Genomic DNA, 24,243 nt, shown 5'->3' on the forward strand with positions numbered 1-24,243 from the left:
TTCCCACAATAGAATAAGTTAGCTTACATTAGCCACCCTAAGCTTTAGGTCATAGACCAATAAAAGCTGTAATGGCAAATCCTCTGGGTTTATTAAATTGAACAATGTTGTGTTTCTTTACTTACAAATTATAGTTTTTCTCATTTGTAAGAGAAAACATGTCCCATTACTTCTTTTAAATGTAGAAGTAGCAGTATTGCTTTGAATTGAACAGAGGTATATTTGACATTTATCCCGTCAAAACAAGGAGGACACGGAGGATTAAAAAAAACATGATGGACTCTTCAGAAGAGGCAGTATCATTTTGATGTCGTCTTTGTCTCCAAAGCTAAAACGTTGCCATGGTATTGTCTCAGAGGGGACGCAGAACGCATTACTCCAGCTTTTACGTGCAAATGTCACCGGACTACACCATTTTGTAAACATAGCTATACTAAGAAATCCAAAGATAGTTTTCCGGAGCTGATAGGCTTAATTACCTTTTGTATCAACACATTTGGCAATGGCTTGAATGTAACGGATGTCCATTAATATACCATAATTACGTGCTATAGCTTTAATATAAATTACCTAACAGATCTTTAATCTATTAATTAATTAATAGAGAAAAAAAAAAAATCAACACTTACTCAACCTCCATGCACCTCCGCTCACAAATGATATTTTTATGGAAATGGACTCTTTAATCCTGCTTCCTGGGTAATAGCTTCAACCTGCTTAGTATCGGTGATTTCATGCTGTTAATACAAGGCCTTCATCACTGTCGTCATTGCAATGTCAGTACTGTATAAATTATATTTTCCGCTATTGTCCTCCACCTATCTTCTCTGATGTGAACACCAGATGAACCAAAATTATTCACTCACTCAAAACAACATAATGCACTTACCATCAGAACAGGTACAGTACAGGGGAAAAAAAATTAGTCACAGTGCATAATCAAACAAACTTAGTTGAGTTTTAATTTGTTAACATAAGTCAGCATTGGGTTTTCCCAGATGGATCTATAGTGCTTGTTAGTAGACTGCATTGGATAATAGGAAGTCTGTATGTGACCTTAATTGAGGCTTTGGGGCTGCCCTTTGGCTTAACCGCTTGTTATCAAATGTAGTTTCTGTCTTACTGGAAACCCTCCATGGTTGCCAAGACTTACTGTGTCCGATTCAACAACGTCGGATTAAAAGCTGTTTGATCAAGTTCAAAGGCAGAGCTGCACTGGATAAACTCATTATAAGCAGCGCCAAAAGACGGCTGGGCCAGATGGTAAACTGTTCATGGAAAGGCTTTAAACACCAGGTCTTAGTTGGTCCAGGTCCATTCTGGGCAATCCTGTAAATAACATGTACACTGGAGCCAACAGTGAAAAGTAGGCAGGGAGACATTGTTATCTTGCTGTAGCGGGGATATTTGTGGAGTGTTACTGTGAAAGTTCTAATCTTTGGCAGTAAGTGGACGTTGCTGCAATGCTTTTGCACTGCAGTTTTCCCAGATATCATTACACAATGTGTGGCTCCTGCTTTAATCCCCTTTTCTTTGGGATTTCTATTGTAGGTAGGTAGCATCCTTTTGTGGTGGTGGTTTGAACTTTTTGCCAGTTCTTTTGTCTATTCCAAACAAACCACAGTTTACAGTGGCTTCTAAGGGAAAAATAAAATAAATCAATTCCTGTATGTTTGGAATATGTGTGTATTAGAGGGTGAAGATGAGTTAACTGTTTATAGAGACTGTACTGTGATAAAAGTGTGATTCTCATCAATAGTCAGTGTTCCTGAGCAAGACCATATTGGTTTTTGTAAACAGTGATGGCATTTTGTGGGCGGGGCTTAACTGGTGGCAGAAAAGTGACAGTTGTGGTGGGATCTATTAGCTTGGGAAAACGCTGACAAACTTACGGCAAATTTAATATTTGCTCTGCAAGTCCCTCAGGCCAAGAGCCCATTCAAGCCCATTTCCAAATGGAGGCACCAATCACAACCGTTGAGGCTGGCTTTACACAATGATGATAGCGCAGCGGAATTCCATGAACGGGCTCTGCAACATGCTCGCTGGTTGAGATGGTGACGCCCCTTTGGAAATGGACTGTGAATGAACATTCGTCAGACCCACTCTCAGTTACAACTGAAAAGGGTCTGGTGTCAACCAGGCTACGGATCTATCAATTTCCCAACTCACTTTGGTTAAAAACATAGCCACCTAAGCCTGGACAGCTATCTAAGTTTGTTCAAAGATTTTAAAGTTTATCAAACCAAAATTTAGAATGATGTAGTAGTGGTGGGATGAAGTAGTAAGGCTGGGCGATATGGAGAATATCAAATAACACAATACTTTTTGACCAAATACCTCAATATAAATACCACGACAATATTGTAGTTTTGACTAATACTAATACTAAAAATATTGACACAATGAGATTTTTGATAAATAATCATAGCAAGGTGGATGAAATGACTAAGTGGGTAAAATAATAGAACAGTTAAAGCGGTCTGGCAAATTCAGAAAATAACTTTATGCAGCCTTTTAAACCAGGAAAAGACACCACTTATGCCATATTATGATATTACAATATCCAAAATCTAAGCTAGCTAGCTAACAAACTAGCCAGCTATCCCCATAGATGTATTATAAGAAAGCCGTTCCTGAGAAACCATGGAAGTATTGTGATTAACAATGCATGTGCAATAGCAGTGATGTTACTGTGATGTTCATTGATGGTAGCTTGACTATATAAAAATGGTGGGTATGTGCAGATTTCCTGTGGGGCACAAGTGACTATTCTAGTGACGATTCTCTCAGATCAGTCAGTGTGCTGCAGTGTTTTACCTCCACCTTTTAGCTCAGGCTCAACTCACATTGGACCTCGAAGGTAATGCTGAAAAAAAGTACCAGGTATTATCCACAACTTTTGACAATGAAAAACCAGAAAAGCAAGGATCCAAACAACTCAAGTCCGGTGGGCTGTACCAGGCAGTAGAAATGCAGCATAAGACAATAGTCTTTTTATTGCCACTGATTTGATTTCTTTGCTGATTTATGTGGGCAAAAATCCAGGTCAAAATCTGAGGGACTATTACCTGATTAAAATACCTTGGTTACTTGTTAAGGTTTTTAATAATTGTGCTGTGTCTATCTGACTTTTTGCTGTGTAAATACAATGGGTCACACAATGAACTGGTTACACTGGGATGTTTTTATTCACAAATGATGGGGTTTAAAGTGTTATTGAAGTCAATTATTATATGCAAACAAAAATCCAAACCCAGATGAAGGGCCTCCCTTTCCTGTCTCCCATTTTGTGGTACTGAGGTGCGAATGTGTCATGTAGACTTCATCAACCCGATTAACTATGAGTAATGTTGCTCTTCTGTTGCTTTGTTTGGGAGGAGTGCCATATGTGGTTTGGCATGGTGACACATTTACATATTGAGTTATATGAGTTTTTTTTATTCACAAAGGAGTTTTCGATGAATCTTAGCACCTTTAAATTGATAAAATATACTGATGACATGGCCTTAGTCAACCTATTACAAAGAACGGACCCCCTTGGTGAGGCCTCCTATCTAACACACATAAAGGTCCTTGAAGCATGGTGCAATGATAGCGAGCTAGAGATCAGTGTGGCAAAGACGAGTTACTCTTTTGCAACAAACAAGACACAACAACCGAGCCAGTTTTTCTTAAGGGACTAGCAGTTGAAACTCTGGGAACTTTCTGAGATTTTTAGATAACCCAGACTATATTTTAAAGAAATGCTTAATACTGAGCTGTCTGGGCGTCGGTGCTCAGATTACTGAGCTAGTATACACCACACACATTGGAAGTGTGTTAACCTTTCACCTCTCTGCTTCGTTTGGCCATTTAAGCTATGAAGAAGCTTAACAGGATAGTGTCAATGGCCAGCAAAATAGTGGGTAAACCCCCAAAACACCTGACCCAAATATACACTGACAGAATGAGGAAGAAAGCAAGGGAAATCACTCCAGATAGTACACACTCTTTCCAGCCCGTTTGAGCTTCAGAGTGCAGAAATCTTTTATTCCAAATGCCATCTGTATCCTCAACCAAACCAAGTGACAACATCAAACTAAGCTGCTATTTTAATGTATTTTCTCTTTTAGCCTGATATTTTTCATTTGATCTTTTTATACTCCACTAACTATGTCTGAGATGTTGCCTGTATGTTTATCTGTCTTATATGTCTGGTGAGCCAAAGCAACATTTCCACACTGGTGGACAATAAAGATTTATTCAATTCTATTCTATTCTAAACATCTGGATGCAATGCGTCTCAGACCACTTCCTGAGGAGGTTTGAGCAATCAGATGAGTTCGTCAGTGCATCCTTAGTGTGTTTACACCTGGATTTATATGCGATTAAGCATGATTGGATAGCTATCCAATCATCCAAGACATATTTTAATGTGTAAACTGGGTAATAAACGTATCACACTAAGTAACTATTACACTGTGTATGTGCAACTGTGTGTGTGTGTGTGTGTGTGTGTGTTTGTGTGTGTATGTGTGAGTGCGCGTATGTGTTTGTGTGTGTATGTTGCGTAACAAGTGTGTCCACATAGCTGTCATAAATTTGTGTGTGTGTCGGAGCGTTTGTGTGTGTGAATCTTGATTCATATCAGTTTGAGACTAAGTCTTTGTGCATGACTGATTGCTTTGTCTGTCTGACCACAATTGAAAAGAGATCCATCTCTCTCTTTGCCTCTCTCTCTCTCTTTCTCTCCCTCTGTGCGACTGGGTGTCTCTATCTACTCAGTTCCACCTTAAGAGGAGCTTTAGCAGCCTGTCGTGTTTGTGTTGAAGCCAACAGGCACAATATATTACAGTCTAGGGCTTGCTGCTGAAAAGCCCGTTGGATCCTCCACTGACCTGCTGTTCTTTCCTGCTTTCCTCTCGCGTTTTTTCCACATTTAGATTAAAAACAAAGCTCTCACTCTCCCTCTCTTTCTCTCCCCTCCCTTTTTCTTCATCTTCCTCTTCTTGTTCTTCTTTTTCTGCTTTTTTTGCAGCAGCAGTCAAGGCACAAGCTTTAGTGTGTCAGAGTGAGGGTAAAGAGGGGGAAAAAGCAGAGAAGAAGACTATTTGGACGGAGCTGAGTGTGTGTTTATGTTTGTATGTCTCACCATTGGACGGCTGAGTGAAGAGGCACGAGGAGAAGAGGTAGAGGAGGAGAAGAAGATGGAAGCCTGCCTAGATAAAATTCTCTGTGTCATGTCACTACGTGTGGACCTTGACTGATCACAGGCTGAGGAAAAGGAAGAGACACGCTGAGAGGAAGACAGGGAGGTGGAGAAACCGAGACTTTGGTTTCATTGGGAAAAGAAGATAAGAAGGAGGAGGTACAAGTCTGGCGCTCCTTTTTATCATGACATGGTTGGATAAACAAACTGACGGACTGAGCGCTCTTCAGTTGTGTGTCAACAGGAATTTGCCTTAAAAGAAAAGAAGGAGAGAGACTTTGGAAGAGTAAAGACTGCTGTGTTAAACCCAGCTAAGGAGCAGGGACTGGACTTACAGAGAGTGTGTGTGTGTGTGTGTTTGTGTGTGTGTTTGTGTGGCTGTGTAACCGGTGGAGGGCAGAGGAGTGGAGGGCCAGGGGACTAACCTGGCCATCAAACGGACTGGCAGCCTCTCCTCTCCTGGGATCATGTACCCTCAGGGTAGGCATCCGGTAAGTCCCTCCTTATGTCTCTTTCTCCTGTCTGTCTGACTGTTTTCCCGTTTCTCTTCATGTCTGTGTCTCAACTCCAATCTCTAAGTTGCTTTTTATGTCTAAGATTCACCTTGTCACTTGTCTCTTCCTTGGCTCTCTGTTTTTCTCTGTGTCTTCATGCTTCTCTTATCCTGTGTCTGTCCTCCTTTTACTTCCTCTTTGTCTCTACTTATGTCTCTCTGCTTCTCTTTGCTCTCTCCTTGTTTTTCTCTTTGTGTTTTTCTATCTGTCTTTTTTCAGCTTGTCTCCAATGTCCTTCTTTCTTGTTTAGTTTGAAGGACTATACTGTAACATGAGTGTGGAAGACGTGTGGGAAGGGTTAGGGCTAAGAGATTCCCTATTAAGTACACACACACACACACACACACACACACACACACACACACACACACACACACACACACACACACACACACACACACACACACACACATACACACACTGTCAGCTGCAACCAGGTGCTCTGAGATCTTGTTGATTGTTTGCTGTGTAGGTGGCATAAAACTGAATCTGCACATTTCAGCTGGTGTGTATGTGTGTGTCCATTTGCGTGTGTATGTGTCCATTCGTTGTGTCTAGGTGTGTGTATATGTGACACTGTGTGCATGGCCACATGTATGTAAGAATAGATCTGTGTGTGTTAATTGGCCTGTAAAACTGTCAGCTGTCCATTTTCTTATTTTGGTTGCTAAGCAAACACTTGCACACACACACACACACACACACACACACACACACACACAAGCAGGCTGTGTAATTGATAATTCAATTAATTTCCATTACCGCTAAGAAAGGTCGTGAGTGCACAGGTACTTTCCCTTTAATACCTTCTTAGAGTAATTTCCCTCCTTTAGTTTCACCCTTCATCAGCAGTGAGACTGTGTCATTAGTTTACCTGCCAGGGTAAAATTAAGGTTAAATACATAGACTAAAAAGCACAGAAGGATGAATGACAGCTTAGGCTCAGTTTGGCTTAGGCCATTTGTTTCACAGGGGCCCCACTTCGGTTGCTATAATCAGATTTGGTTGTCAGTCTCTTGTAACTGCTACAAATGGGTCAGTGGCCACTTTGCCTCACAGCCAGCCAGCAAACCACTCAGTCAGCCTGCAAGCCAGCCAGCTAGCTATCACACAGAATTATGAATGACATTTTCAAAAGAGGAAGGCATGAGGAATCAATTATATGTACAGAGAGAATGCTAATAAGCCAGCCGCTGGTATAGTATTGAGAAAGAGAGAGAGAGAGAGAGAGAGAGAGAAATATATGCTGAGAGAAACAAGAGAGAAGTGAAAAACAAAGGGAGAAAATGAAAGATGTAAGAGGCAAGAAAGATCAAGCGGGAGAGAAATAATTCTTTAAAAAGGCATGGCTAGGGGTGGAAAGAGATATGAAAATGAATGAGAGATGCAAAGGAAGAATAGAGCGTGAACATTCCTCTGTTCCCTCCTTTAGAAGCGGATCAGAGAGCTTCCTGCTGCGATGCTCTGCGATTGTGGTAAGGTTCAATCCCAGATTGAGCCAACTCCAACCGATCGATAGCCTCTATCTCTCTTCTCCTGTTTCTTTTCTGTTTTTCTGCCTCTCTGTCTTTTCTTTCTCTCCTTCCTCTGCAGCCCTCCTCTGCCAATAGAACTTTATTTCTGGTGTTGCTATGAAATGTGATCTGTGGAGAGGTGTGAGGGTGCAAAGAACAGTGTGTATGTGTGTGTGTGTGTGTGTGTGTGTGTGTGTGTGTGTGCGCGCACGTATGCCTTAGTGTTTGTGGTTACAGACTGTGTGTACGTATGTGTGAATAAGCATTTACAGACGTGTGTACGTGTGTGTTTGTCCTCGTAAATGCAGAACAGGGTTACGTATAAAATTTGCAGTTTATCCAGGTTTTTCTGCTTTTCCAAGCACCGCTGAAATATGACCCGTGTCAAAACTCTCTTCGCATGTGCTGTAGAAGATCAAACATTGAAAAAAAAAATCATAGGTGGCTGCTAGAAAGCATTGCATTAAAGAGCTGATGTATGTTGCCAGCGAATAAAATCAGATGCCAAACCATAAGCACAACTGGACATTGTAAAAAGGGCAATATGAGATTGGTGATTTTCAGAAATTGAGTTTCAAAATTCACAAGTCAAGTCATTCTTTTGCATTGCATTGTTTTCAGAATCGTCTCCACAAGATGATAGAGTAACTTTAACATGAGTAAGATTTAGCCTCGATACGTCCTTGTTGGTGTCAGTCAAAGATCTCGGCTGACTTGTTGTCAGCGACAGGCGGGCAGGGAGGACAGAGCTGCCTTGAGTGCCGCACATTTCAGCTCATCTGTGTCCCTTAGGAGATGATAAGGAAGGTGTCTCAATGCGGCCTAAGCAGTGTTATTTTTTTAATCATAGAAGAAGTCAGATTTTGTTCTTCTTGCGTTCTGGTAGGAAAAGGTTAAAACTGATGGCTCATTGCCGGGCGAGCGGAGCTGTAATCGGTTCCACTGGATTTTTGTGGCAAGCATTATCAGAACTGTGTGAATGTGTGTGGACATTTGTGTAAATGCCATGTGTGTGATTTATTTTTATCTGTCCGTGTCTCTGTAGTGCTTTGACTGTGCGTGTTGCCATGTTTGTTGACTTAGATGTGTGTAACTGTGTGTGTAACTGTGTGTGTACCAGTGTGTACATCGCCTGTGTGATGTTCAGTTTTGTTTTATGTGGGCATTTACCTCTAACTGCAAAGTGTCTTTGTGTTTAAGAATGTGTATGTCTGGGTGTGTGTGTACCATTTAAAAGTGCTCGTGTATGTGCTTGTCTGTGTGTGTGTGTGTGTGTGTGTGTGTGTGTGTTTGTGTGTTTGTGTGTCTGTCTTTAGATCTGGGAGAGGATGGGGAAAGGAGAACGGTGTCGGTTTGTGTGCACTGTATGCCAAGAACAATAAGAGTAAATAATGTCCTAGTCCGACCTCGACTGTTGCTGTGAATGTACAAGCCGTTGATTGGCTGTCACACCCCAGTGAGAGAGAGGACGAAGAGAGGATTTACTTTTCATTGTTAAGAAAGTTGTCTATAACTACCCGTTTTTACATATATTCATTTAATTTTACCCTTACAAACACAACTCCTCTTAAACATGCGTGTTTCTATTGTAATCCCATCAAATTTATTGAAAAATCCAGAATCTAGAAAGATTTAGCCGTGAGTATTAAAGCTGTCGCTTTGTTTGTATGTATGTGTGTGTATACTACCACTTATTTCCTCAGCGTTAGGAGTTGTGGTGGCTGTATTCTAGAGGATCAAAATCAGACAGAATTCCTTCTGTGTGTGTGTGTGTGTGTGTGTATTAGAAAGTTAATGGGCAGGGCTTCCTTCTCCTTTGGCCAACAGGAAACATTTTTATTTTTACGGCCAAGTAAACAAACTATTGCCAAATACTTGGCCACAGACATCACATATGCTCCATTAATGAGGGCGGAGCCGCTATAAGAGTGTCTGTGCGTGTCTTTACGTTTTTTTAAATTTTGATGTCTGTGTGTGTTGATGTGCATTAGAGCTATTGGAATTAACCAATTAACCGATGCATCGCGATGTGGACATGGACTTAGCTGCATCGATGCATTGGCCGACCATAATCGATTATAACGCAATGATGTCTCGTTAAGTTAAGTTTCCGTCCGCGGCATTAACATTCAAATGAAAATTAACATTCTCAGTAGCCTAGCCGTTTCATCTAGACATATGATGGACTCTAGTCCAGGGGTGGGCAATTAAATTTCCCAAGTGGAGGGCTGGACCAATGGGCTAAACTCATTTCTGCTCAATATTAATTTTACGTCAGGCGTAGGGCTGTCCCAAACGTTAATTTTTAATCCAGCGATCATTTTTTCAATTAGTCGACTAATCTTAACAATTAATTATTTGATAAATCTAATGATTAATGATTTGATAAGTCTAATGATTAATGATTTGATAAATCTAATGATTTATTATTTGATTAATCTAACGATTCGTTTTTCAAATAGCAATTATTTTTCTATTTCTCAATTATTAACATTTTAGACAAAACAAATTCCAATAAGGTTCAAATCTCTATTTATTAAAATAGTTTAACAGTGCACTGTTCAAGTAATTTGAATTTGTAGTGCAACCTGAAGCCAGATGTAGGCTATCAATCCAGCAACAAAATAAAGTCACTTTCAGGAGGAATACACAAATAAAAACTTCAAGTAAACAGAGCAAGTGCATAAGAGTAGCCTGAATTTGCTTTTTTTTAACAGTTGTAGGTAAAATAATGAGTAAGCGCTTGTTTTACATCCAAGCTCTTCTCCCTTTAATATTACAATAAAAAAAGTGCAATTTTAGCAACATATGAACTCTGATATATCAAATGAATCAAACAATAAAATAAGTCAATTTCATGTCACGTCTGGGAGGAATACACAATATGTGGGCAGTTATAACTGACGTCTTAAAGGACTCATGAGATATCTGAAACAATCCGGCCTGGTTGTGCAATTATCAAAGACAGTGCAATAGATGAGGGAGACAGCACAGTTTACCCATAGACTGTCTATGTATCTAGATATCTAGATAGATAGATAGATAGATAGATAGATATTTATTGATCCCAATAAAATGGGAAATTATAATGTTACAGCAGCAAAATCATTCACACAGCACAGAATATAAAAATAAATAAAATACTAGGATACAATATACCTACATACAATAGACATGAAATATTAAAAGAATAAAATACAAGAACAAATATTTGAATATATACAATTTGGGAATACAAAAATGTGCAACTGCTTAAAAAGTATGATAAATATGTAGCTAAACCTATCGAGTCTTATCTAGCAACCAGTAATGAAGTGTTAAAAAGTTGAATTGCCTGTGGTAGGAAGGATTTCTTGTAGTGGTCCGTGCGACATTAAAGCTGTTGGAGCATCTATCTATCTATCTATCTATCTATCTATCTATCTATCTATCTATCTATCTATCCATCCATCCATCCATCCATCCCTTGAGCTGACATTTTTTAATTGCAGTTGTATTCCATGCTTTTACACTTATTTACGTTTGATTGCTAACTTTCCATTGACCTCACGCAGGTCGGTCTGTTTACAATTTAATGTTGGCATAACAATACTTCTGTTTACATATTCTGTTGTGTTTTGCACATTCAGGAAATGCGATGTGCTCAGTGCTGTAGTTTGTGTGTGTGTGTGTGTGTGTGTGTGCGTGCATGTGTGTGTGTGCTGTGTTCAGACTTTGATTGTTTATAACTTACTACTTGTATTTTGTGATTAAAACATAACCATATGAACTAAGAAAACTTTATTATATGGAACTATACAGTATCTTAATGCATTCTGTCAAGTCAAATATCCCATATGGCTTTTATAGAAAAATGTATTTGACACATTGTAATGCATTGAGTTATCAAATCGCTGACATAATAATCATAATCGAATCTGGAGATCAGCGAAGATTCCCACCTTTAATGTGCATGAGGTTGAATTTGAAAGTGCATTTTGTAGTTGCAGGGGCAGGACAACTACTTATAAGTGTGTTTCATTGTGCAAATGTGCACTGTTAGCTTTTTCGCGCATGCTGGACCTTTTTTGTTTTTTGGCATCTAGCTGTGTCGGGCAGTTTGTTTTTCCCAACATTAGTGTCTGCCATGTAAACAGCACAGCAGATTGCTGTCTCCTCCCACAGATGACATTCTCCCCTCCTTTCCTTTGTCCCCGTCTTGTTTCCATTTAAAGGCAACCCTCTGTAATGATACGACTCCCAGTACTAGTTGTACAATAAACCAACAACTTCTAGTCAGACATCAGCAGCCACCCAGATTAAGTCTGCTCTCTTGATTAAAAAAATGGGCCATTTTCTATCCTTAAATCCTGTGTTTTTTCTTTGTCATTAAAAGAAACGATGAGAGCAAGGCTTGGATGGAGTCCAGAGACTCTTTTGGCTGCCAATCTTCTCCTGATTTGTAATCCACCGCTGGCTTAGTGGCTGACTGGTGAGCTGCAGCATTAACTGCCTAGCTCACAGAATGACTGACTGGGTAACTTGCTGAATGGTTAAATAGTGCACTGACTGGCTTACTGACTGACTGATTGACTGACTGATTTATTGACTGTTGTAAAACAATGGCTAGCTCGACCTCTGTGAGTTGATTCTGAAAGCAGTTACGAGATCTCGGAGAACAAAGCAACACAAAGCAGGGCTCAGTTCAGTTTTCTAAAGGTTTAATGAAACCCAAGGATTTACACATTTGATAACAATCGCTCCATTCACTTCCAATTTTTTGTGATCAAGTTTTTATATATTTATTTTTTAATTAAAAAACCATAAACAGTAACTATTAGTTACAAAAAATACACTGGGACAAAGGAACGTGTCCCAGGGCCAGACAACACAGAGAGGGAAACCAGGAGGGAGACAAAATAACACATGCAAAAAGAGACACACACAGACCAACACAAGACAAGGGACCAAACACCTTCGCAAGTTAGAGGTCACAGAGTCAGCAATGTTCCGCAACACATTCAGTCTTTTCAGGAGCTCCATGTATCCATGCCGTGGAGAGTTCCATATAGACCACATCCAAATAGTAAAGGGTCCACGTGCAGATAGAGAGGTCGTGAGGTGGGCTTGCAACCAGCTTCTTTGCAGCTGTAAGTCCAGCAAACACAGCACGTTTCTGAGTCTGAGAGAGCAGCAGGGCTGACAGAATTAAGACAGTGACAGACACAGTAATTACACAGTAATATTAAACTAGCCGTAAATTTTAGATTCAGTACCGTTCCAGAACTGTACTGAATCCGTTCCAGAACCGACCTCTATTCACTTAGATGACGTGAGAGCAGTAAGATAAGAACAAGATGGACAGGAGGATTGGTTCAAGAATGGTTCACACAGATGAATCTTTAGGGAGGAAAACAGTGTTAAAATTTATGAAACAAAATAAAACAGACAAGAGAGGCTTTGTGCAGAGTTGTCACAGAATGAAATGTAATAATCACAATGTTGACTGACTGACTGACTGACCCGGGATTTCCACCAACTGAAGAACGGCGGCGGAGTCAATAGGTTTCCATTAAAACAAGTGTTTTCACAGACTATAGAGCAGTAGCCCTGAAAAGTCATGCCATGCCACTGAAGACACACCTTCAAGCGGGTAGCCCTGTTGAAGGAAATGAAAAATCCTTGCAGTGATGGGACGACGCACCGAGCCAAGTCGAATCAAGTCAAGTCAAGCCAGCATGTGTATGGAAAACCCAATAAATGAGCTTCTGTTGTTGGGAAGCTAGCTGGCTTTCTCCAAGTAATCAAAACGTTTAAGTGGTCTGCGGAAACGCAGACAAAACTCTCAGAAAGACGGAAATGTGAGGGAGTCTTAAAGAGATGGATGATACTGTTAGTATGTTACATTCCCTGCAGCTCTTCTTCAGTCTCTTATCTACACACAGTCCAAACCAATGAGCTGTTGCTTATGTTCATTGCTACTCGCTTCAGTACACACAAGCACGCACACACAGACATGTACACAAGGGGCACTGACATTCCTCTGCCACACTTGGTATTTCTCTTCTATTCGTGTGCTTTTTTCTTAAATATTTCACCAGCCAATTATTATTTCATGCGTTATGTGAATGTGTCTCTGCTTGTCTCGGAGAGACACAGGCAAAAGGAGGAACAAAGGGGCTAAGAAGGAGAAGTAAAGAACAAAAGGAGAGTAAAGGGAGGGAGGAATGAGATGGAGCAGCATGAAAGAGGGCACAAGAAAGAGAAAATATTTTGTTTGTGGGTGTTTTGTTCGAATGAATGCATCCATGCATTGGTATGCTTATACCGTGTGAATACTCATGTATTAGTAAAAAGTGTGCCAGGGGCTAAACAGATGGACAGAGAATACAAGCAGACAGATAGAATCATTTCTGTCCTAATCACTCCCAGACCTGCATCTGCTTCACAGTTGCTGTCTCTCTCATGCAGCCGCCGCCAGTGGTGGGAAGACAGGCAGCTGCTTGAACAGAAGACTGTGACAGACAGACAGACAGACAGACAGACAGACAGACCTACTATTCAGACAGAAAGGGAAGGGAAAAGTGTAAAAAATAAGTGATGTATGTCACTGCATGAAGTCAAACAGCTAGATTGTTGAAGCGTCACTTGGAGGTCTCAAGGTTACATATTTCACCTTTTGTAAAAACTTTGGAATGAGCAAGTTAGTTTCAAGCATGGATGAGGCAAACTCTCCAACTTCAAATATATATGAACTATATCAGAAAAATTGTGGGTGTTTGTGAGTAGACCCCAACTGATAATTCTATTAGCTTATTAGAATAAATTGGTATTGGCTTATACACTCTATTTCCAGTTTATTAGGTACACTTAGCTTAAACTAATGCAGTCTAATGCAAAAGCCCTGCAACAAAGCCTCCCTTCACAAAGGCTATAATGTTCAGTTTTTGTTGAAACTGTCTTTAAACTTTAAACTCTATCTGTACATCACATTATACAGACAGGTGTTTGTTATTCGACCTATCTTTATTCAATAATAAATGCTATGGACAAAGTAAGCTATCACTATATCAATACAATCCAACAAATGAGATGCTCAACCAAATCTAGAATCATTAACAAGGCTGCAGTTTCACCAGAAAACCTTCATGAAGGTAGGTTGTTGTATTTAACAACATTAGATTTAACTTTGGGATTATTTTATGATTTTATCATATCAATGTGTTTGCATGTTATGACATCTCTGGTTGTTTTACAATCAGAGTTGTGACAGTTAGACAGTTGAACACAGGCAGAAAAAGATACTAACAGACAGTTGATGGTTACAGCTAGTGGGTCCCACCTCCATCCTGTTATGTGATACAGGGCAATGGGCTTCACCCGCCTCCTCCACTCCCCTCCCTCCGTCCCTCCCTATAGATAATCCTTCCTAATTCTCTGCTTGCCCGTGCCAGTTTGACCAAATTGTGATTAACTGTGGTCCCACATGGTGTATATGTGTGTGTGTGTGTTTGTTTTCGCAAGTGACCCTTCCCTCCCTTCTTCCCCCCTCCTCCCCCTCCTCTTCCTAGATTAACCGGATCAGTGTTGGGTTTCAGGATCCCCTATGCTGGCTGCTAGGGCGCTCACATACACATACACACACATGACATTGACAACACAGGCGGTAGGCTGTATTTTGGACCTTTGTGATTCACTATTGGACCCCTAACAGTCTGGGTTGCCATCTGTCACAATACAGGAGAGACCAGATAAACACAGACACACTCCAACAACAAATAGTTAGTTCTGGTGTAAATACGGCATGACTTGATGATAGGGTTGCATGATTATGTCCAAAATGATAATCACGATTATTTTGATCAATATTGAGATCACTATTATTTTTTGATTTTAACCAAAACAATTGTTATTGTCACATAGGCTAATTATAACTGCTTTCAGATCCATATTGTGCTACATTCCTGATAATACATCTGTATTGTGCATCCATATTGTGCTACATTCCTCCTTCGTTGAAGGATACTATGAAGGAGCATGCCATTTCAGCTGTTGTGCGATTGCTTTTCACACATTTGCGTTTGCAGTGAAAACATACAGACAACGCAATATCTGTTCACGTTAACGGTACATGTTTAAATGGCCGGGATCTACCGGAACAAATAGCAACGCAGATTTTGGTGCCTCACTTCGGTGCCACTTAAATGTATGCGTTGCCTTAGAGGATCCGTCTGCCACTAAAGCTATGAGCTAAAAGGCACAAACTGGCAGTGGTCACTGCTGTTGTCTGCAAAACAACACAGACGGGACTAAATGTTGAGTTTACTGGTAAACTGGTAAACCTTGTGACCGACTTATGACCGACTGATATCTGTTGTGGAATTTTCCTCACGTAACTCTGGTAATCTAGGTTTATTTTCCATTACATGGTACCTGCTTGACTCGCCTTGACTCTACTCGCCTTTTTTGGTTTTCCTTTATTGAAAAAAAGTACTAGCTAACAGGTACTTTTTTACAGTACCACCTCAGTTGAGGTTTCAAGCGAGCTAAAGCGATACCAAAATGTGACGTGGTAACCTGCAGACTACTGATTGGTCAGAGAGAATCGTCACGAATCACTGCGTCATCATCATTGCTAGTGACAGACAAGGGTGTCCTGAAGAAACTAGCCATTTTTAATTAGTTTAGCTAGCAGTGTTTTCATTTTTTCCGCCTCCAGCTTCTTTTGAAACTAAATTTCTCTTCCAACAACAGCCACATGCCAGGAATCAAAAACAACACACCTTCGACGTTCTGTGTGTGTCGCGTTAGGTCACTGCAGTTTCCTTTGGCGTCGCTATGACGACCAGCCACGCTCCCCTCACGCATGAGGCGTTACTAAATCTGCAATGGAAAAAGGAGGACAGTGCACCGCGGTCGAGCCGAGCCAAATTGGTATCATGTAATGGAAAAACGCCGTAAGCTGCGCGGTGCAGGGAACAACTCTGATTGGCTCATAGAGGCACGTGATCAGACAGTGGTTTACAGAGACACTAGATTGGCTTTGCAAAAAAAATAAAACTTAGATACGGAGCGTTCTATGAACTGAATGACACATTTTAAATATCACTCGATCAAGCCAAAATCATGATTGTCAATAAAATTTGCTTAATTGTGCAGCCCTAATTGATGATGCCTCCATTTTTGTAAACACACTACTGAAGGATGCACAGTTATCCCCTCAGACAACTCATACCTCAGTTTTTCTTTCACCTGCTGAAGTGTCCTTGAGACACAGAGTCTCCTATTATTACTAATAAGCATGAACTAATTTGATACCAGCTTTTCATGCTCGTCTCTTCATCCTGACAGGCAGAGCTCAGCACAGGCATCAAATATTGCTCCTCTTCCCTGAGGAGCTTTTCTGTATTTTTCATTTCCTTTTCTGCTCATAAGACGTTTTACTGCTCCTGGGTCAATGGAACTCATTCAAAAAGGTGCAATTGGCGAATCAAAGGAAAGACATTTTGGAGTTTTTGTCTAACAGATGAAAGGAATTCAAATCTCTCTCATCAGCACACTACAGAAGACGCTATGTTGACACCAACGGTTGTCACTCGCAGATCTCTTGTATAATCCTGATCTGTGACTATGGGCTTTGTTAGATGACTTAGTGCTGCTGATGTAACCCGCCAGCAGCACTTTATCTGTGTGCGGCCGCCTGAGTATGTGTCTGTGTGTTCATGTGTTCATGGCAGCAGATGGTGGGAGCAGTATTAGCACAGACGGATGGACAGTGCACAGGGTAGAGCGTCAAGGCTGTGTTGATTACTGCTAAGATGGCATGATTCTCATTTTCTCTCTCTATCTCTCTCTCTCTCTCCTTCATCTTCATCTTCCCATCTCATTGGTGTCAGACAGATGAATGGCTGGCTATCTCTCTGTCAGCAGCAGCGCCACTCTTTCATCATCTGTCTCTCCGCTCATTCTTTTACTCCTCTGTAAAGATGTCAGACTTGTCTATCACTCCCTCCATCCCTCAGTCCATCCATACCTCTCTCTGTCAGATGAGTAACTATCTCTCTCTTTCACCTTTTTTCCCCCATCAATCCATCCCTCCATCCCTCCCGTTCCTCCCACCGTTGGTTTGTGTGTTTTCTGTTTGCTTTTGTGTACCTTACTCTAGTGTGAATCTGCGTGTACATTAGTGTGTGTTTGTTTGTTTATGTGTTTTTCAATGCGGTCATGGCTACGTGGGCGTGTGTGTTCATATCTGCGTGTGCCAGATCACTATCTACCCCCCCCCCCCCCCCCCCCGCCTCTACCCCATCCCTCAGTGAGTGTGTGTGGTGCGAATCAAGGTCAGCAGGGATCTGTTGGCAGACACCCCACATCCTCATCTATTGCACAAACACACACACACACACACACATACACACACACACACACACACACACACACACACACACACACACACACACAGACAGATGGTTTGTGTGGATTGTGCCCATGCGGCCATCTAGATGTCCCTGCTATGCCTGCCTCAGCTCGGTTTAGCTCAGCTCAGCCCCGGTCCTTGGATTAATTACTGGGGAACCCACCGCGTCCCTGACCTCCACCGGCGGACTAATTGAAATCTAATTGAATTGTGCTTGTCTAGACTAATGAAGCCCCGCCACTGAAACCGCCAATCTTTTAGCTGTAGCTGCAGGCCGATAGCCACCCATGTGCACTGTTGTCACTGCACTGTGCCGCTCAGTTTGGATGGATGAATGGCTGGATAGATATATGTTCAGATGAACATATGGGTGGATGGATAGATTCATAGTGGGCTCGGGTTACTGAGTAAAAAGACTTCCAAATGTTTTGTGGCTTTAGATACGAGTTTGAAGAATGACAATATCATCAGCGGTATTATACAATTGTAAAGTTGAGTACATCCATTCCAACCAGAGCATATCCTTTTCTCATATTTTAGAAATTTGATCCTGAGCCCATATCAAAGCTGCATTTTGAGTCTTTGATGTTTGCCATTGCCAAATCATAATTAAAAAAGGAAACTTAATTTTGAGGGCCACAAAACATCAATGAACTTGGGACAGGGTTAGATTAGCTCAAGTTTCTCTGTCTGCTCCATCGATGTGTTATTCAGGCTCAAAAGATAGGTGTAGGTTTGTCTGGGTGGCAAAGAGGAAGAATCACCCGCTTCCCACGACAGGGATCATGGTTTAGCTGATTCCTCAGGTTCCTCAGCTGTGGTGCGTTGGGTTTGGCTGTGCACATATCTTGACCCCCTTTCGAACATGAACTGAAACCCTAAACGTATCTAGACATTACTCGGAGAAGCTGTATGTGAGAACGCAAATGTCCGAATCAGAACTTTAGGACTTTATCCTTCCAACTCCCTAATACAAAGTCCATGTAATGTGCGATTCTATCATATGATTAGCACAAAACCGTAACAATTCAAACATCTAAAAATACAAAAATGAGAGACGACCAGATAAGGAAACTTCTGTCTGTAAGGGCTGACACTAAAAATTGTCAATCAAATTAGGAACTGGCTACGTGACCCTGTTGTAATCCGAGCCAAGGCAGCTCATCCACCATCTTCGATGTGCGCGGAACATAACGCTGTGATTTCCACATTATACTTTTTGCGTCATGTCCCATCATGTCCTCCTGCACACGCTACCAAGGCGCCGCTCCTCACATAAACCAAACATTAAGTTGGCAGAGGATTTTCAGTAGGTGAAAAACACGGACAATCTCTGTCTAAACAGAGGGTGGAATGCCTATGAGGTGTCATTGTCTTTACACTAGAAGCATTAGAGGGAGGTGGGACATTGGCGAGATAGTGTCAATGTTAATATTCCTGTTTAGGCTGATCACTCACATGTGATCCGAAGTGTCTAAAAAGAAGTGGCAGACACACCTGGCATTCTGCATTATACCCAGGCCATCAGCAGGAGTCCTACACAGCAAGGAAAATGCCCAATCCAAATTGGGAGATATGTCTTTCAGTGAGACATCCAAATGCCCAAAACCCACAATCACTTCTGCTTACTCTAGATTTTCCTGGATAGAAACTATGGCCCATCCGGAAACAAACAACTACAGCATCAAAAAAGAGTGCCCATGCTTCTAAAACGTCATGAAGGCTATGGAGGAGAAGGACAGCTGTCAATAGCGCTCTACACACTAGAGGGCTGGTGTTGGTGGTACCTGGGAGGGTGGACCCCAGGGAGGTGCTTGTTTTGTTGGGTCTTCTTTAGCTTTTAGCAGGTGAGAGACGGTGCAGTGATTCCCTATAAGTTATTCATTTGACGTTTCCTCCCTTCTCAGCTCTTTGTAGGCTGGAATACATTAGCAACCTGGTAGAGTGGTGAGGATGCTAATCTGGAGGAGAGGGAGAGGAGAGGAAGAAAGGATGAGGGCAGTAGAGGGAAGTCATTAGAGAAGGAGGAGAACAGTGAGAGAGAGGACACGGCTTTATGATGTGTGGGAAGGGGAAGTGACCTTCCCACTCACTTTCATCTTGTTTTTTTTCTCTTAACACACACACAGACACACACACAGACACACACACACACACACACACACACACACACTCGCTTGCCTGCACACACACTTACATGTATGGCTTATGCAGGTACACATGTACCTGCACAAATACTTAGGCATTATGCATACAATTTCTTTTCATTACCAGGACCACACACAAATACGCACACACACGCACACGCACACGCACACACACACACACACACACACACACACACACACACACACACACACACACACACACACACACACACACACACACACACACACACACACACACAAACACACACACACACACACACACACACACACACACACACACACACATATCTGTTTTCATCCTTTTGTTCTCTCCTTCTTTTTCCTTTGCAGGTCCCCTTACAACCCGGCCAGTCTTTTAAGTTCACAGTCCTGGAAACCCTGGACCGTATCAAGGAGGAATTCCAGTTCCTCCAGGCGCAGTATCACAGGTAGACACACTACATTACATTGCAAACACAGCATGTAGTATACAGACAAATACTCAAATTTACACATGATATTTATGAGTTATAAGTTAATGTCATAAATGTCGAAGGTTTACATTAGTGAGTTGCAGCCCTAGATGTAATAATTATACGAAGAACACATTGTATTTCAGTTCTTTGGAAGTGGATGTTAAATTCTTGAATATGTTGTATGAACCAGTGAAGACAAAATGTCAGTGTGCAAGTGCTGGCCTTTAATCTTTATTGCGACACTGAATGTAAAAAATATTGGAGACCGATAGTGAGTTGCAACCCATCACACTAAATCCTATCTCAACCATCTCAAAGCTTTACAAACTGTTCATTTTTGCCCAAATCTGTGTAATACATAATATAATATTATGTATTTAATTAAAACCTTAAAAATTAAGGAAATCAATTATTAATCAGTTGTTATTTCTTTAACTTTCATTCACTTTATCAGTATACCTCAAATGTCTTTTTATGTTCACTGTTTTTTATTGCAGAGATTTCCAGTTGCTCTGTTGCTATTACTACAATTAAATAAATATATTTTTCTCATCTTCAAATTCTTCCATTATTTATGCTATTTGCTTTGCCATTATACTCTGTTACAGCATAACTGAAGTCATTAAAAACTGAGATTATAGTTTCCAACAAATCACACAAAATACGACATGCAATTTAGGTCTTAAAAAAAAAAGAAATCTACCGCTGCAGGTCACTGAGGGTCACGTTAATATAAGGCTGACCAGAAGTGACCTTGGCTTTGAGAAATAAACCATCCAGCCTCTTGCTCACACCGCAGTGGGCAGTGCACAGCCTGCCGCGAAACAGCAACAGTACATTGGACTAGTAGTACTCAGTAACGCGCACACGCACATAATATCACACACACACACACACACACACACACACACACAAAATGACTAGGGGATTCAGAGTAGCTTTCATTTGGAAAGTGTTGTCTTTATTTCATCCATTATTGACTGATGCAATGTATTTTAAACACATGAGAAAGTAATTTAGATATAACCAAACCTAGGCTTGATTGAAGAAGCGGAACAAAACAAAAAGGCAAAAAAAACAACATGAAAGGTACTACTTTATCAGGCTCTTTTGGGCTCAGTAGCAGAGCTCTAACATAAACTTGCCAACGTACACATGACGCATATATAACTAGACACACTTGGACCTGTCAAACTGACCTCACATGGAGGTGTGATGAATTGGATGGATGCTACCCTGAAGGTGATCTTTTTCAGACCATTTTTAGCAGTAATAGGTGTGGCTAAGAATATTTTTTGGTATCTTTTCACAACCTTAAACTCTGTTTGACCTCTGCAATAAATAAGTGTTGTGGAATTTATAATTTATTTCAGTGGATGCAAATACACCATCTAATCCCTCTGTGTCCTTTTTTTCGTCCTTGTGCAGCCTGAAGCTGGAGTGTGAGAAGCTGGCCAGTGAGAAGACTGAGATGCAGAGGCACTACATCATGGTGAGTCCAATCAGACGCTGTTCAGTGATTTGTTAGTCTGACTGAGCCACTCAGAAACTCTGAAGACTGAAAAGAGTCTGATGGCTTCTTGTATAGGAACTACAATCAGGGGAGTTTTATCTGTGCTTTTCTTTTGCTAGATTGATGTTGTTTTGTGTTTATGTCATTCAGGAGTGAAACATTTCTCTCTCTGACACTTCTCTGTATTAACTTCTGGTTTTAATTTAGATCAAGAGGATATTTAAATAACAAAAAATAATGCCAAGGCAATAGACATAATGTACATATTCACAACCCACAGAGAGATTATCATATTTAAATCATTTTGACAGGACAATATCTAATGGCTTGACAACAAGTTTGTAATCATATTTTCTTTAATAAGTGGTCATTATTTACTTTAATTGCAGTAGTACACACTCTTAAAATTTTCTACAATCCATTAGTAAACCAGTATAAGTTTTTTCCTCTGTGTTTCTTTCACGCTATTTATCTTGCTCATTCATACTTCTGTTTTAAACCTACTACTTCTCTTTTCCATATATTTTCCAATTTTTTTCCTCCTTCAGACTAAGTCTGTGTCTCGTCTTCCTCTCTCTGTGTTCTCTAGCGCGCTAACAGCCTGAGCTCCCTCTGCGTCGATGTGTCTGTGCGACTAAAGGCTCACATGTATTGTAAGCCTTCGTCTGTCCTACAAAACCCACACAGAGCCGACCAGAATACGATATGCACCATCTGCTAAGCTGCTCGCATTTCATAAACCTGGGAGAGCAGGCGGGATCAGGGCCGTAAGCTAGATAGACACACAGATGGAAAAAGAGAGAGAGAGAGAGAGAGAGAGAGAGACAGGTAGATAGATGGCACAAATAGACGGAGTGTGAGAAAGAAAAGCAAGCAGACAGGGAAACTGGCAGACAGACAAATGGATATAGAAGCACACAGACAGACAGACAGACAGGCAGAAGATAAACAAATAAAACAAACACACAAGCACACAGGAGAACAAGCATACACACGTTCATTCATCTACACACACGCACACACACACACACACACACACACACAAACAAAAACACAAACACACATACCCACCCTTGTTCTTCTGTTCTTATGAGGACCTTCTAGTTGAGATCTTTATTCCTAAAGCGCTAACTAATCCTAATTCTTGTAATAACTGTCATTTACATGCACAAAATATTCCTGGTTTTTATTTAAGACCACATTCCTACTAAGCTGTTTACATGGCTAATGAAAATGAATATTCTACTAATATTCCCATTTACATGCAGTTTACAAAATAGGATTTTTAGAAGTTTTCCACCTGTGGCGGACTTGTTTGACCCGGCGAACACTTCTGATTTTTATTCCCACAACCACCTTTTTGAAAAGATTTGACTGTAAACAGGCAAGAGGCCACATGTTGTAAACTGTGGAAACGTGATTGAGGCGCATATTCCAAATGCACTCTATACTTGTACAAAGAATGCTCCTAAAACCCAAATAATATTGGCACATCCCTTGTGTCCTAATCAAAAAATGATACATTCAGAGTAAGGCCTTATTCAGAATATCCTAACAGAATAGGCTGTAAACATGACCTATATAAAATTTGGAATATTATCATATTTGGAATATTAATGGAATATATATGTACACTAGAAACTTTATTATTCTTCACATACAATCGTACAGTACAATGTTGTAAATTCAATCTTTGCATTTAAATCTTTAGCATTAGGAGCAGTGGACAGCCACAAATAGCGTCCGCAGAGCAGTGTCTTTCTCAAGGACAATTTGACATGTTGCCTTAAATTGTAACCTTACTTTAGTCATTCTGTATATTTACACTTGAGTTACAACATAATGTCCTAGTCACATCCTCAACCCAATACAGGCATGTTTTTATTTAATTTTAAAGTTATTGCATTTCTCACACCTGCATAAACGCAATTCGATTGCTAATAAATAATGTGCAACATAATACCAAATCAATGTAATTACAAAGTCGGAAACTTGTGAAGGTTTTGTTTAGGATCCTAAACTACCCAAACACGGACCCTAAACTGGTCCTTTAAAATCAAAAAGACTTGACAAACCGACCTCATTTTATAAAAACAATGTCCTCACTAGGCTTTTCTGAGTGGTAGAAAATACAAGAAGAAACATTTGCACATAAATATGATACAGTGCAGAACACACACAAAGAAAAGCCTCCCACTTTCCTAATCTCAGGCACTGCCTATTTTAGCTGTGGTTTCACAGAATTACTGTGTGGAACAAACTGCCCAGACAAACATCATCCTTCTTCATTGCAAATCCTCACCACCCCATCTTATACAATAGGAGTGGTGGTGTGCCAGTATAGATTCAGTTCTCTGTCTTTTCTTAGACCGGGGCAATGCATGACATTTGACCAAACGTTGTGCAAATTAAATGTCATGGCCTTTGTGACCACTGTGCCATTGGTAAAGTA

The 24,243-nt window shown here is 40.7% G+C and overlaps 1 protein-coding gene across 1 annotated transcript in view; it reads left to right on the forward strand.

The window, feature by feature from the left end:
* The first annotated feature begins 4,804 nt into the window (after positions 1 to 4,804).
* Positions 4,805 to 24,243, forward strand: part of LOC117950832 (transducin-like enhancer protein 1) — an 81,171-nt gene continuing 61,732 nt past the window's right edge. The window contains exons 1-3 of the mRNA XM_034882178.1: positions 4,805 to 5,682; positions 20,154 to 20,251; positions 21,707 to 21,770. Coding sequence (XP_034738069.1) covers positions 5,659 to 5,682; positions 20,154 to 20,251; positions 21,707 to 21,770 — 186 coding nt within the window. The 5' untranslated portion in view covers positions 4,805 to 5,658. The remainder of the gene's footprint in view (positions 5,683 to 20,153; positions 20,252 to 21,706; positions 21,771 to 24,243) is intronic.

The sequence above is a fragment of the Etheostoma cragini genome, chromosome 9 (assembly GCF_013103735.1).
Source record: "Etheostoma cragini isolate CJK2018 chromosome 9, CSU_Ecrag_1.0, whole genome shotgun sequence".
Taxonomy (NCBI): Eukaryota; Metazoa; Chordata; class Actinopteri; order Perciformes; family Percidae; genus Etheostoma; species Etheostoma cragini.